Source organism: Mytilus edulis, chromosome 10 (genome assembly GCF_963676685.1).
Source record: "Mytilus edulis chromosome 10, xbMytEdul2.2, whole genome shotgun sequence".
In the NCBI taxonomy this organism is placed as follows: Eukaryota; Metazoa; Mollusca; class Bivalvia; order Mytilida; family Mytilidae; genus Mytilus; species Mytilus edulis.
In genome coordinates this window covers 81,554,094-81,569,306 of record NC_092353.1, presented here as the reverse complement: position 1 = coordinate 81,569,306, position 15,213 = coordinate 81,554,094, and the positions used below count along the sequence as shown (strand labels likewise).

At 30.5% G+C, this 15,213-nt stretch overlaps 1 protein-coding gene across 5 annotated transcripts in view; it reads right to left on the bottom strand.

Annotated features, from left to right (window-relative positions):
- Positions 1-15,213, bottom strand: part of LOC139492023 (centrosomal protein of 57 kDa-like) — a 33,502-nt gene that overhangs the window by 15,934 nt on the left and 2,355 nt on the right. Inside the window, exons 1-3 of one of the 5 annotated variants that reach the window (XM_071280067.1) lie at positions 10,102-10,128; positions 7,360-7,546; positions 4,345-4,725 (exon numbers count right to left, since the gene is read on the bottom strand). In XM_071280067.1, the coding sequence (XP_071136168.1) occupies positions 4,345-4,725; positions 7,360-7,546; positions 10,102-10,113 (580 nt within the window). In that variant the 5' untranslated portion in view covers positions 10,114-10,128. Of the gene's footprint in view, positions 1-4,344; positions 4,726-7,359; positions 7,547-8,658; positions 8,797-10,101; positions 10,129-15,213 lie in introns of those variants that run through there. The other 4 variants (XM_071280068.1, XM_071280070.1, XM_071280069.1 and 1 more) reach the window with 4 other exon arrangements.

Sequence of the window (15,213 nt, the reverse complement as noted above, 5' to 3'; positions counted from 1 at the left end):
ATTTGAGTGTTAAGTGTAATTCAACGAAGCATAGGCAATAAAATTTCAATGAAATTTAGATCATTATGAAATGATTGCGATATAAAGACATAAAGATACAAATGAATATTTTTAATGACATATTGGTAGGTTCTGAAGGTCTAATGAAACAAAAAGAGGTTTTAAGATAATTGCTGTCAGACCTGCAATAATCCAGTGTAAGTTCAAATAAATGACCTACATGTACACGACCTTTGGATCCTTCAATCAAAACTTTGACTTTCAAGAACTGGTACATGTCAAAAAGAAATAAAGAATTATTTCTTTTATAATATATCAACTATTGCATTCAATTTTTCAGTGAACCATGAAATCTGAGCCCAAACCTTAATATTGCAAACATTTTGAAAAATTGATTAAAAAGAATATGCATACTAATAAGTTTCATGTTGATGCGACTTCATGGTAAATGATATTGAACAAAAACTTTAACATGACACAGGATGAACTAACAGACATGTCAGGTCGCACTGAGAGGAAACCATATTTCTCTAATTTTTGTGCTATTTTCACATTTCCTGACCGGTGTGAGAAAAATATTTCTCCTCACTAGTGAAAAATCTGTTCTCGGCAAATGATTAGTCGAAATTTGATTATGACGTCTAAATGTTTTGTTTTCTTCTGAATTTTCCTATTGTGACGTCATGAAAAAAGGCGACCATGCCTGATGATGTCGCATATAAAGAACACAAGTTTCTGAAAATCTTTGAAAAAGAAGGATAAAAATCATTAGAGAAACAGATTCCTACACTATAACTCGTGTATTACGATATTTCTCCACTCTCGACAGTTAAATTTTAGTTATTTAAAGAGCTCGGCAAGCCTCATGCTTTAAATAATAAAATTTCACTGTCTCGAGTGGAGAAATATCGTAATACACTTGTTGCAGTGTAGGAATCTATATTGCTCTTACTATGGTAGGCAGGGCGTAAAACATATATATCCCTTTTCTAAGCTCATCCTGAACTCACCTCAAGGCATATATACAAAATAAGTGTATAACTTCTAATTATACTAAAATTAAAATCAGCTCAATTAATCTGCATGGGTAGCTGAAGTTGGATTGTTTGAATAGTATTTAATGCCTCTTTCAGCACGGTTGACTACTTTTAGTATTCAGGTTAATTGGTGGAGGAATCTGGTGAATCTGAAGAGAACCACTACCTTTGGCAGGAATACTGACTATCAGGATTTAAGTTGAACTCACTTCCTCAGTTCTGACTGCTAGTGATAGAGTAGTTGAACTACTTAGACCAATTGACAAACGAGGCCATCGAAAGCAGAGAAAAGAAAGTTATAACAAAATGTAGGTCAACCTAAAAAGAGTGTAATAGAAGAATGGTAGGAGATATGAAGCGTCAATCAAACTATGACAAAGAAAAACTGAAATTAAAAAACTGAAATTTTAATTTCAGTAAGAACAAAGACGAACAGAAAAACAAAAGGCAACAACACACTACACACAAAACTTAAGTTTAAGGAACATAGAAGCAGTTAACCTCTTGAAAGGTCACCTGTGAAAACAACCTCACTTAAAGGTGCTATAAACAGTTTCGTATAAAAAACTAGGGGTTATTCCCCGACTAAAAATAACCATGGCGGGAAACCTCTGTTTATTTACTCAATTGGTGAAAAAGTATCATGTTTTTTGTATTTGATTGTAAAAATTAGTTGATTAGCTTTGAATTAAAACAGGTTGAATGATTGAAATAATTTTAAAAATTATATTAACTTTACATGTTTTGAGGGGAGACAACACTGTAAACATCCTGTTTTTTGGCAGTGAAAATTGAAAACTTATTTGCAGCCACTGTAGCTCTTTTCGGAGCAGGAAACCGTACCCTGAAAGTAGATTTTTTTGAAAGGCCAGGTAAAAACCTACAAATTTCATACAGTTTTGATTATGTAAAATGTGCATGGATCATGTCTTCATGGGTGTGCACATGACCTGGTTTCAAGTTTTTTATGTTCAAATTAGACCTTTTTTCCCCCATGTTCATTGGATGGAATATTTTTAATATATTAAAAGTACACATTATTTTTATTTCATTATAAACTAGAGAACATTCTGATTCCAGTGATATCTAGTTTTATACAAGTATCTTTATTAATCAGTCCACCACTAAAGGTCACTTATGCATGGTCCCTCAAAATGTGACGTCATAGAAAAAAACTGTTGATTGCACCCTAAGACAAACATATGAACTGCATCAGTTATATCTTATCCTGCTTAATGCAAGTGCACATCTACAACTTTACATGTGCGTACATGCATGTATGACACATCTACAACTCTACATGTACATTCATGCATGTATGACACATCTACAACTCTACATGTACATACATGCATGTATGACTTCTATTGATTTTAGAATATTCAAATACAAAATAAACAATGAATTTTGGTCTGTTTAGTAGGGTTCTTATAACAACTAAATTGTTAAACAGTTACTGCCTATCTGTAGCTAGTTTTTCAACATAAACATGTTAATAGATGTATTGATATTCTTTGGATAATGTTGAATTCTATCGAGCCTGCTCATATGTCACTCAGACAAAACTCATCAATTTGGATGGTCTCAAAAGATAATGTTATACATATTTGTAGGTGAAGTTTCATTAGGTATTAAATTACACACACAAAAATGTATCTCTAAATAACTGGTCCTTAAGTTTTGCCAAGAAAATAAACTCAGAATGACCTAAAAATCCAAACCTATCTACAAAAAAGGCTGTTAACATCAAGATAGATCAGACAATAAGCCTTTCAGCCATCAATAATATATGACATTGCATATTTGTACACGATTTAAGTGACGTGTTGAAGTGGAATATTTACACAAATGTTTTAAAGGTCCGTTGCTGTATTACTTTATCAAGTGGCCATTATCTATTTTCCAAGAGACAGTAACAATCTACTCCAAAAAACTTACGACCGATTGTAAAATCTCTTGTATGAATCTGACTTAAAAAGCTGTTACCAAGTTAAACATAATGGTGACACTTGCACATATATGACTTTGTTACTAGGTTAAGACACATGATCTCTGGACACTTAAATCGGAAGCTAACAACTGCATGTTTGCTACATAAAATATATTCCTATATAAACCAGTAGATTCTTGTGTTCAGATTTTTCATTATTTTCAGAATTAAAAAAATTGAGAGGGAAAATTTAAAGCTTTGATGTCAGTATACTGTTGATACATTTCTTTTTGAAGAAGTGTGAATGACTGTGCATGCAATCCTACAATCAAATGTAGGTGAACATATAAATTTAAGGCTCACCCATAAATACAGTCATTAAACCACACAACCCCTGAGCATCCCAAGTCATTCTAGGCATAGCTAAAAGCAAACACCAAATACACATGTCCTTGACATTCAGAATTTGAGATTTTAAATAGTATCAATGGAGGATTTTATGGAAGCAAATTCAGTTCATAGATCAGCCATAAATTGATGCCACCAAAATATCCATACAAATGTTGTGAACCAACATTTCATAAAATCAACTTCATACAAATTCATTGGGACAAGTATAGCCAAAGCAAAACTCTACAAAATCAGATTCTATTCACACTGACATCTCTCATATAATATGCAAAGGGGGAAAGGGACACTGCATGCTATTTTATAATAAGCTGCTACTGGATAAATCTGGTAGCCACAAAAACCAGTACATACTTTTCCTGTATATAACTGTTAAATAAAAAATATATAGGTTTTGAGTTTGAGTATAATGAACAAACTACTGAGCAGCTGTAGCAAATATACAAAAGGCAGTAAAAGCTAGCTATAGGGAAGAGGGATTAACTAAGCAAGGTGGACGATTGACTACAAGAATAAATAGATTGTTTGTTGTTTTAAATTAATTGTATTTCAGAACTTTAATACAAGGTCAAAAATCTAAGCAAAGTGAACAATTGACTGCAAAAATAAAATAAAGGATAGTTAGCTGTTTAAAAAATATATATTTCAGTTTTCAAAGTCAAAAATCAAGTTGAAGTAACTGTCTCATTTAAATAAAACAATTAAATTCTAAAAAAAATATAATTTCTCCAACTTCCAAGTTCAATTCTAAGATAAAAAGGTCACGATTTCTAAGAAAATCTAAGAAAGAAATAAACTGAACACATCTTTCTCAAGCTTTTGATAGCATGGTGTATAATTAATTACCACAATGCAAAAAGTTAAGAGTGCAGATAAATGTGGGTAAAAATAAAAATATAAAGTGGTTAAATGTGTGACTGTTATGGCTGGCAGACTATATATATGTATACACAAAGCTACGGCCAATACCTCGTGACTGGGACAACATTTTCCTGGCATCGTCCTTCACATCAGGGTGGGAATTTAATGAGTAACGAGTAGAGAGAGAGGTCACTTCACCATCTCTGTCCTGTGAAAAAGAAGGTTGACTTTTTGGAGAAATCCCACCATTTTCTTGATGTAAATTTAGTGTAACATGATTTGATGAGAAGGGGAGGTCACTCTCCCTACCTTGTGTATTTTTAGACACAGCTGACTGACGAGGCTCTTCAATATCTCTGTCTCTTTGTAAAATGTCTCTGTATTTATTTGTTTCTATTGCCAAACTTTTCAGATTGTCCTCGGCAGCTCCTCGTTCTAGCTCCAACTTTCTGATCTTGTCTTGAAGATTCTTAAGAGCTGATATTACCGCTGAAAAAATAAGATCAACATTCAATTTGTGACTATTTTTCATAAAAATGCATTTAAAGTGGTGTTAGATGTAATAGCCTTAATAATGTGTGGTCAATAAATGATTATGAATAAGTATTGTTAAGAATGAGGAAAAGACTTCACTGATGATCTTTCCAATCAAGGTTGCTGCTAGTTTATAATATAATTGATTAGTGTAAAAAAAAATGTATTAGCAAACATACTGAACTTTAAATTTGAGGTTAATTTAAAAAGGGGGGATCCATAAAAACTGGCAAAACCATACGCTTGTTATTGTCCTTTAGTTTTTGTTGTCTACAAATATAGTCACTAGTGTAAACAGTGTATAACTTGCATGTTTTATTTGATACACTTTCCCAATTTATTTCTTAATATTAAATGCATGAAATATTACATGATTAAGTAAGGGGATGTATTTACATGTTAAAAAAATTTGGGTGCTGAATCTTTATGTTAAGTAGTTCAAAAAGGTAAAATTTTATCACGTCTGAAGCTGTCAAACTGAATTTTACACCCCCTTAACACAGAATTGTCAATATTTTGAGTTAGAGCTGGTAGAAGTTTCCATAATTTTGATATTATTTGTCTTACTGGTACTACACTTTTTGAGAAAGAGCAGGTGCGATTTTTTTAATTTGAATTATTGTCTAAAAGAAATGCACTATGAAATAACTGTGTTCTCAGGCCTAAGAAACTCTATCTACTAACATGGATCACCCAAACATGATAAATAATCACAGAACAGACAAAAATAAGTCTGCCAGTCAGTGAAAATAAAAATTTTGGAGAGCATAATAAATCCCCAACTGTATTTTCATTGTTCATGCTGTTGAAGGCCATATATATTGACCTCTAGAAGTCTGAATGTATTATGTTTGATGATTGTTGATGTATTAAGTAAGTACAAAACTATGCCAACTGAAAATGACAAGACACTCAGACAGAATACCTCATCTTCAGTATGGTCATAAAATTTTATAGTGTACCAACAATATAATTATTTGACTATAAATAACAGAGTATTTAATGGCCGTGACATAACATAATACCCACTTAACACAATCCTCTTATGGCCATTTGTTAAAGGCATTCATAAATTTAAACTTTTTGATAAGCTGTGATTTGTATTCATGAGAATATAAAGACATTTTGGAAAAATGGTTATTAAATCATTATGTAATCTATTTAACTGCATGATTTGTAATTAATTTAAATTAAAATACTGGATTGCAGTGAAATGTTGCAGACAAATATCAAGAAAGTCTTAATGACATTTTTCATTAAACAATGTTAAATGAAGCACTTTTTCAACTACAATATTCGTAACTTTTGTTTTAATAATACTTATTTTAGCCAATATAGGGCTCTAGATGTATAGACCACAATTTCCTTGTTTTTTGCCATGACGTTATCAGTTTCTTTTCTGAATAATGTATTTTGAATGTCCCTCTGTTTTTTACATTTCCAGAATGTGTTAAGCAACATTTATGAGATTGATTGATGACTTCTTCACATCTTCAGTCTGCACGGTTAGTCACTAGTCCGATGCCCCAGACTAGTAAAATTTCATTCGGACTAGTAAGTTTTTGCAAAACTTTGTTTGGACCAATAAGAAAATTGTCAGAATATTGGTCTTTGGTAGATGAAAAAGTTATTGGTGTAGACTACATCTTATCAATCAACCCATGCATCATCAAGGACAAAGCAATGACAAGAAAAATTAATTGCATGCACAATACAGTGTTAGTGGTCCATACATTCATGACATTAGGATGTAAAATTAAACCCAAGAACCAATTCAAAATTCAAATCTACTAACTTTCTGCTGTTAAAAGGGCTTCGGGACAAGGCAAAGGAAAACATAACTCAGCACAAAGAAGGAAAATATCTAGGTTTTCTCAGAAAGTTGGATACTGATACCATCTTCACTTTTTTAGGGACAAATCAAATACCGGTAACGGGAAAATATCTAGGAATTTCCTTAAAAATATTGGGGTCTAAAATTCACTCATGACTTACCTGTTCTATTGTAGTATTTCTTTCTGGCTTCAAAACAAATCCAACATTTATGACTAGTAAGGCTTTATATATATATATATATATATATATATATATAGATTATTGAATGTCCTTCAAATGAGAAGTGAATTTCTGAGCCCTGAGATGAGATGTAGTAGAGAAACTTTTTTGAGTTTGAAAAACCATTGCTATTTTCCCTAGGCAATGTTGAGGTCAACAACATAAGTTACTTATCCCTTCATACGAATCTAATCGACTTAGAATATCCTATATCACTCATGTCACATCACTAAGAACATCCAATATTACTTGAGTACCGTGATATGGAAATTTTCTTAGAAAAATCAGAAAAAAGTGATAATAATAATACATTATTCTCAATTAATTTTTTAATAAATTTAATTATTCATGTATGAACTGAGGCTTAGATGACTCTCTCATTCATAGCTTGAATTCTCATGCCTAAAATTAAACCCAAACCTCATGAACCTGTAAAACATGCAGGTGCTTTCGTTGTTCAACATTTATAGAACAAAGAGCCATACAGAAAACTTAGTATACAATATAAAACCCTGTAAACAATATTTAAATTACCTGTTCTATTGTTCTCAGGGTATGCTTTTGTTGGTTTAGTTTGTCTGTAATCATCGTTGATAAACGGCTTGTTTGGGTATTCATGGTACAGTGTGTTGTCGTGGTTCAAGGTAAAACTCTCATCCTGATTTCTATACAGAGGTCGTTTCGTAGGACTCCGCAGTGATCCCATATGAGGTGAAAATGTCTGCAGATATAAAAATTTATGATAACTATGTAGGAAAATGAAGCATAGTTTAAATTCCCCTTAAAAGTATCCTTAAACCAGCTGTTCAGTCACAAAAATTGATTTTCTGTATGCCAATGCCTTTGACATTTTTTTTTAATTTGGGGGACCCAACTTTTCAGGACTAGGGACCTATTTATAATTATGACTAAAGGGAGAACAGAGATATAGGTATGTATTTTAATAAGGTAGTCCTAGGTTAAGGGAAGTAACTCTTAAATTATCAGTTAGTTGAAGTCAACCATTTTCATGAATATATGACATATATTCTAAGCTTCTGTTACATAGATTATTTCCAATCCGTTTCAGGGAAATGCTTAAAATCCATTGACAAAACTTGACTTTTACAAACCAACTACATATAAACTCCCTAAACCAATGTCTATCTCCTTAAAAAGATAGATAAATTGTAGACTCATTCTGACAAGTTTATGTTGAGTAACAGTTTAGGTTTAGAGTTGAGTAATACTTTTCAAAAGGATGTGTGATATGGTTATGATTAAAGGGGCCTGGTAAATGACAGGTTGGGGTGATAGAAAGTAAGAGGACTGCTTATAATTTTTAAGAGCTTGATGTCACATGACATTTGCTTTCAAATTGATAATATTAAATAATCAAAAATATGTGTATGCAAATGATAAGTTATACAAGTACATGCTAAACTAAAACTGTATTAAATTACAATCAAAAGGAAACATAGAAAATGGAGGCTACCACCAGAAAAGTGTGTTTCTTTTTTTATGAACATAATTATCTTACTGAAGTTTATTACACATTTTCTTACATAAAGTTGAAAGCACACATGATAATATATAGATCTATATGAAAATAAAATCACACACTACAATCCTGGTGCAAATTTCAAAATATAAAAATACTTCTAAAATCAATTGACTTGCATGCATCCAAGAATCATTTAATTAATAATAATAAATATTCATAATTTTAGCATGTAAAATGCATTAATAAGTATTAGAAATTTCAAGTAAAAAATAAACAATTTAATGTCATAATAAGAACACAGAACACACAATAATAATATAACTGTCAATAATAATATAAAATGACTGTACCTTAATCATTTTTATATTAAATCCACTAAAATAACATGTGTATATTCAATGTATGCCTCCCAATCTATTAAATGCAATTGTACTGGGTAGTATACCATAAATACTATATAATAATATAAACATGTTGACACTTGTTGATTTTACCTGTCAGGTGTACAATCCAATACTCTTACTGTTTTAAATCACTCTCTCCTTTCAAATATCAATTATGTAAATTAGTAACCAAATATAGATTGTGTACTAAGTAATTAACTGAGGAATGCTTAGGTAACATTATTAAATTTACAAATATTGTTTGAAAAATCTTTGTGATATAATTGATTTTTTATCTATAAGTAAGACAGTAATTAGTACATTTTGCAGTTACAATGTAATATATATATATATATCTTTTTTTATTTTCATTCAGTAAAATTATTCCTCAAGCTTATTATAAACAATATTTTACTTAGAAAACAAATAAATTAACATGCACATTAATACGAGCTCGAGATTGGAAAAAAACTGACAAGTCAGTTGTACAAATTACACCTTGCTTCATGCACTCCTTTGGAAAATATAATGTGAATAAGAAACAAATAACAAAATGTTCCCAAAATACAAATTGAAATTACGATGCTTTTTAGTTTTAAATTTGTAAAAAAACAATAAAATAGCCTAGAGTGGGCGCTCACATTCGCCGGGGACGCAATTTCGCTGTTTTATGATTTTGAGGCGTAAAAACTTCAAAGCATGGCTGAAATAGAAGAAATATTCCGGTAAAATATATTTTTATAACAAATATGATTATTTTTTAAACTGAGACAAAATTTCGGCACTTACTGCAAAAGACCAAAAAACGGACTACGATTTTCGGCCAATCTCCTTAATGAAAAACATGATTTCAAAGAAGGATTTCTTAGTAATTCTTTTGACTGATTGTCCTAACTTTCAGTTCTTTACACCTTTGAAATGTCTGCTATTCATCTATAATGAAATTGATTTGATGAATATTGTTTAAAGCTGCAGTTATTCAATTTTAAATAGATGTGTAAATACGGCGAATATGTGTCCCCTTTGATAAAACAGCAGGAAATTTCAAACACCCTTTAATCTAACTTTTCAGATGATTTTTTTTCTAACACACACATTTTCAAGCTAAGAATATTTTGCTTTTGAAGTTACATTGTATCTTGATATAGAAATATCACTATACTTGAAGGTAGAGTGGGGTGCTCATTTTCGCCATATCTTTCCATGTTTTCTGCAGTTTATGTTCAGGTCTTTATATTTTTGAAGTTATCTTTCCATGTTTTCTGTCTTTATATTTTTGAAGTTACTTCAAAAATATAAAGACCTGAACATAAACTGCAGAAAACATGGAAAGATATGGCGAAAATGAGCACCCCACTCTACCATCTTTATTCAATGAAAATCATACCTCTACTGGTTTATCATATTTACCCAAAGAAACATTCAAAGATCTGCCTTCTAATTTTGACCAGGACATGCTAAATTAAGTAACAACAACCCAGGTGCATAGCTAAGATATCTATTATTATGGAACATGAATACTTTGAGGATCAAATTTTATTCTTTCTACTGATTTTATTGCAATGAAAAAGTACTTAAAAAATGTAAATGAGTTTTCTTCTTTTTTTTCGTTTCAGTGCATACATATGGAAAAACACCATTAGATGTTAATAAAAATGTAAATTTAGTTAACAGGAATTGACTTGCAGCCGAAACTGATAACGGTTGATAAACTGTAAAAGATAGTTAATATTTATCACTGTGAAGCATCTCACCGAGTATTGTTCACAATATTCTCCATTGTTTGAGATGTCTACACACGGAACAAAACAGCTAAGAGATCAATGTACCGTATTTCCATTTAAATGGTACAATTGACAACACAACAGCACAGTTATTTAACAATAGCTTGGTTATGAACTTACAATACAAATTCATATTGAATCACTTCTATGCAAATCATTGTATAACAGAAAGTACTGTTGAGCATATTAAACCGTATTGAAACTGAAATGGCAAATTCATTTGCAGATAAAAGCAATTAACAGGAGCCTTTAATCTGAAAGACGAGCTTTCAAGTTATAATGATAACGCTCAAGTGTAATATTCTTTTAAATTGAATATGAATTTGTGAATTTTTATTATCTGAAAACTATATATATTTCAAAGTAGTTGAAAACTTACTTTGTATTGAAAAACACTTTTAAAAAGATCAGCTTTTCTTCAAGTGTATATGTTTATATCGTCTCAATTTTTTTTTTACACAATAAACATATTCAGATCTTTTCAAGTGTCCCAGCTCAATGAGAAGTTGAAAGCACAATACAAGACATGAATCAGCAGATCTTGAATGAGGATGGCAAATAATAAAGTAATAAAAACTTGTCGTTATTTTTTTTAACGGTGATTAAAAACAAAATCTCACTTCACATTTTAAGAACAATTTACTTAAGTGACTTATACCTTGTTATATACATTGTATATATGTTAAAATGTAGTACTGAAAAAAAAACTAAATTCCATGTACTAATGATTTCTAAAAATACATTTTTTAAGATATGAAAAGTCCCGTAAACACGTTTACTACTTTCAAAGGAATTCTATTCAATTAGAACCTTTTTGCTATAGATCTGAAACAAAATACACATTTTCTATCGGTTTTTATTCAAATTTCAAAATGAATTTTAGCTTAAATAAATGAAAAATTATAAAATTTTAAGCATGCAAAGGATATATATATGTTTTTGAACAATGAAACCATTGAACATGTTGAAGTACAAATCCACTTTTCTTTACTCAATGTTCTCTGAAAACTCAAAATCAAGCCGAGTTTGTTGAAGAGAATAATTTTTTATTTGGCTTAATTTGTTTCATTATAATTATCCCTTTGAAGAAAAAACTCCAACTGACCTGAATATTCTCTCCTATACTACAGAACGCCATCTTGGATTAAATATGGGATAAATACTTAATAAGATATATGATAGCCTTCTAATTGTTAACTAATTGATTTAATCATTAATTTAGACCCTCAATGTAAAAAGGTTATTTAGAATTAAATATGTACACAATAGCCACATATTGTATACAATTAAGGTTTTACGTTAACACATTTTTAACAACAAACTGAAGGTACATTAATTAATAATTCATAGAAATTAAACTCAAATGTTTAAAGATGCTTTAACTAATTAAGACTTCCTGTAAAACAATTTTGAATTAAGATTTTTTTTTATCAACTCAAAAATTGTAATGGACACTAGTTTAGGATTTAACATTTACAACATATGTATAAGTAAACTAGAAGATGCCAGCAAAATCATTATACAATTTGGCAAGTGCTGAAACAAAGAATTATTAAATTTTGTGGGAAGTACTTCTACTTAGCATGCATGCGCGAAAGCGTATAAGACGCAGATTGGTACTCATGGTCTCCAAATTTGGATATTTTCTATAAAATTGGTGTTTTCTATGGAAAAAAGATTGTTTAAAAGACAAATTAAGGGAGTAGAAAACACTGCATTTATATGACATGTATATCACAAAACTTTCCCTCTTTGTATGGTTTCAGAGGAGTGGCGGCTCAATGTAATTGGTCTCTCCCATTAGTAGTATAGATTATATCCATATATTTTTAATGTGAAGAAATTTCAGTTCAACTTTAAACATTGATTTCTTAGACAGTACAAAACTCAGTTAAGGTAATTGCAAGAAGCTGCACACCTAACCATGATTACTGTATAATGTATAAATATCATTCAAATTGGACAAGTTAAATGTATAAATTCAGGAGTAAAGTAGATTTATTTTCATATGAATAGGATATATATAAATCAGATTTTTTTTTAGTTGTGAAACACTATGAGTATGACCTCTGACTGTCACAATAAGTTACTTGTAATTCGTAATTTCAAACTTGAATTGAAAATTTTATGGTAAATTCAACCATGTCTTAACTAACCAAGCCTTACTGACTATATACTTAAAAAAAAAACTGTTTATCTCTTTTCCAAATTTACTTTTGTCCTAAACTAACTTTTATTAACATACCCTGTTGAGATAGTGTCAAGTGTTTGTCAAGCATAAATTTAATCAAAATTTAATAAAAACATTATACAAAAAGACGAGATAACTCAATAAAGCCATCAATAAAATGTAAACAAATATAAATAAAAGTAAGGCAAATCTAAATAAACTTTAAAAGAATTATGGATAATCATAAACATCACTTTACAAAACATGTTTAAATATGTTTCCTCTGTATGTATATGTGTGAAAGTTTAGAAATGGCCAGTTTGATGAACAAGAAAATGCAATGCTTACAGACAACACAAGTCATGCAAGTTAACAGTCAGAACTCAGACATAAATACTTCGTTTTTTATTTTCGACTTACAGAAGTAAAAAAATGCATTTATCATAAAATGTGTTTTCATTTTCAGACTTATTAAAGTCAGAAAATGACAGTCTTGTTTAATATAAAAAAAAAAAAAAAAGATATGGTATGATTGCCAATGAGACCACTCTCCACAAGAGACCAAAATGACACAGAAACTAACAACTATAGGTCACACTACAGCCTTCAACAATGAGCAAAGCCCATACCACATCGTCAGCTATAAAAGGCCATAACTTATTGAATTAAGGATGTATTCTCCTGACGTTTCAGTCTCGTTGAAATCTTGTTCTGGAATTATTTCTAAAATATGTGATACAAGTGGAAAATATCAATGAATTTAGAAAATGTTATAATCAAACTTAACTCTATGAAAAAATCGGACATTTCCAATGAGTAGTTTTTGAGTAATCAATTTTTCAAATTGTGTTACCAATCAAGTCAGTCTTTTTAGCAAAAATTTTGAGAAAATGGGTGAGGGATACAAAAAAATATTTTACCAGAAACATGTACATCCCACATCCCTTTTTTCTTTTCAAATTTCTTAGATATGTATTTTTTCAATCATTTATAACAAAAAAGTTGAAAAAATATGCAATTGGTACTGTTAAAACGGTTATACAGTGAAACCTGGGTAAACCGAACCCTGATAAAACCGAATTTCAGTTTAAACCGAACAATTTTCAAAGTCCCACAAAATTCCCTATCAATTAACGTTAACCTAACCTGAAAAAACTGAACCCTGTCAACACCGAATTCCGATCGCTTTTTGAAGGCTCGTTAGTAAATTTATATTTCAAAATTACCTGTCAAAATTGATCAATACCAATCAAAACACTAAAATATTATTAATTATTTGCATGATTTAATTAAACAAACACAGGATGGCAGAGTATCCCCGAGGGTATTTGAGGTTTAATGAACTTGTGAGTTGTTATTACAAACTAATTAGCATGTTTGTGTCCATGTATAAAGTGATTTTTTTTTGTAAAGAAACGCTAAACTGGTCAGGTACCCCCATCGCAGATAATGACAAGAAAGGAACTTTCCCTCAGATTAATTAAATGCACGTTACTCAAATAATTACGGCCACAAAATGGGAACTGCCATTCTGTAGCTAAACTGTTTAATTAAACAGTCAGGGGACTTACTGAAATAAGTGATTTTTAAATCACTTATTTGAGTAGCAAATTTGAGGTTTTGTCACAAATTGGGATTTTGTAGTTTTTTAAAAATTTTAAACACATAGGTTTAAATAACATCTTTTAATGAGTAAAATTAAAAAATATGAAACTTTTTGCTTCTTTTAAGTAGCAAGGTTTATGCCTTTGATGCTATCATTTACCTGAAAATTCTATTTTAGGTGAAAAAATGCTATAATAATGGCTTAACATAATGAACTGATACTTTCTTGAAAGATTTTTCACAGCAGTGGGAGTATTTTTCCTGTGAAGTTCAAGGTTTCATCTTTCAGATTATGTAATAAAATTCTACTGTTCGCGATAAAAATTTCACTGTTCGGGGGTGTGGAAATTAGTGGGGGTTATTAAAAGAATGATACTTAAAGAAGTGATTTTTGGGAAGGAAATTGAGGTCTGATACTTAAACAAGTGATTTTTATGTCACTATCCTAGATTCAGTAAAGGTCATCACCTGAAATGACCTGGTCATCCTAGACAACACAGATGTTGGTTCTGATAAGTTTAGAAACATAATTAGTCCCTGGATCATTAGTATTCTATATTTAAAGCTACACTAATATTAAATCACTTCTTCTAGTGATTAATTTGTACTACTTAAATAGGTGATTATTAAAGAAAGACAACTCTAACTTCCAACTTTTATGGAAATAATGTTACTTGAATCAGTGATTTAGAAAATCACTTGTTTAAGTAAGTCCCCTGACTGTTAAATAATAGTTTTAAAGCCTTTCACTGGATTAAGAAGTCGTGCAACACAACAAGGTCAATGGATTTCAATATCCAGATTCTTTAGAGGCCCTATATATTTGATTCGAATGCTCCCGAAGACCTCCGTTAGCTATTTAGCAAGGATAAAGTCCAAGAATAAACTGGACCCCTGCTATTGTTTCACTCCTTTCATGTGCCGAAGTATCAATCAGCGGGTGACCAGTTTAGTCCATCTCAT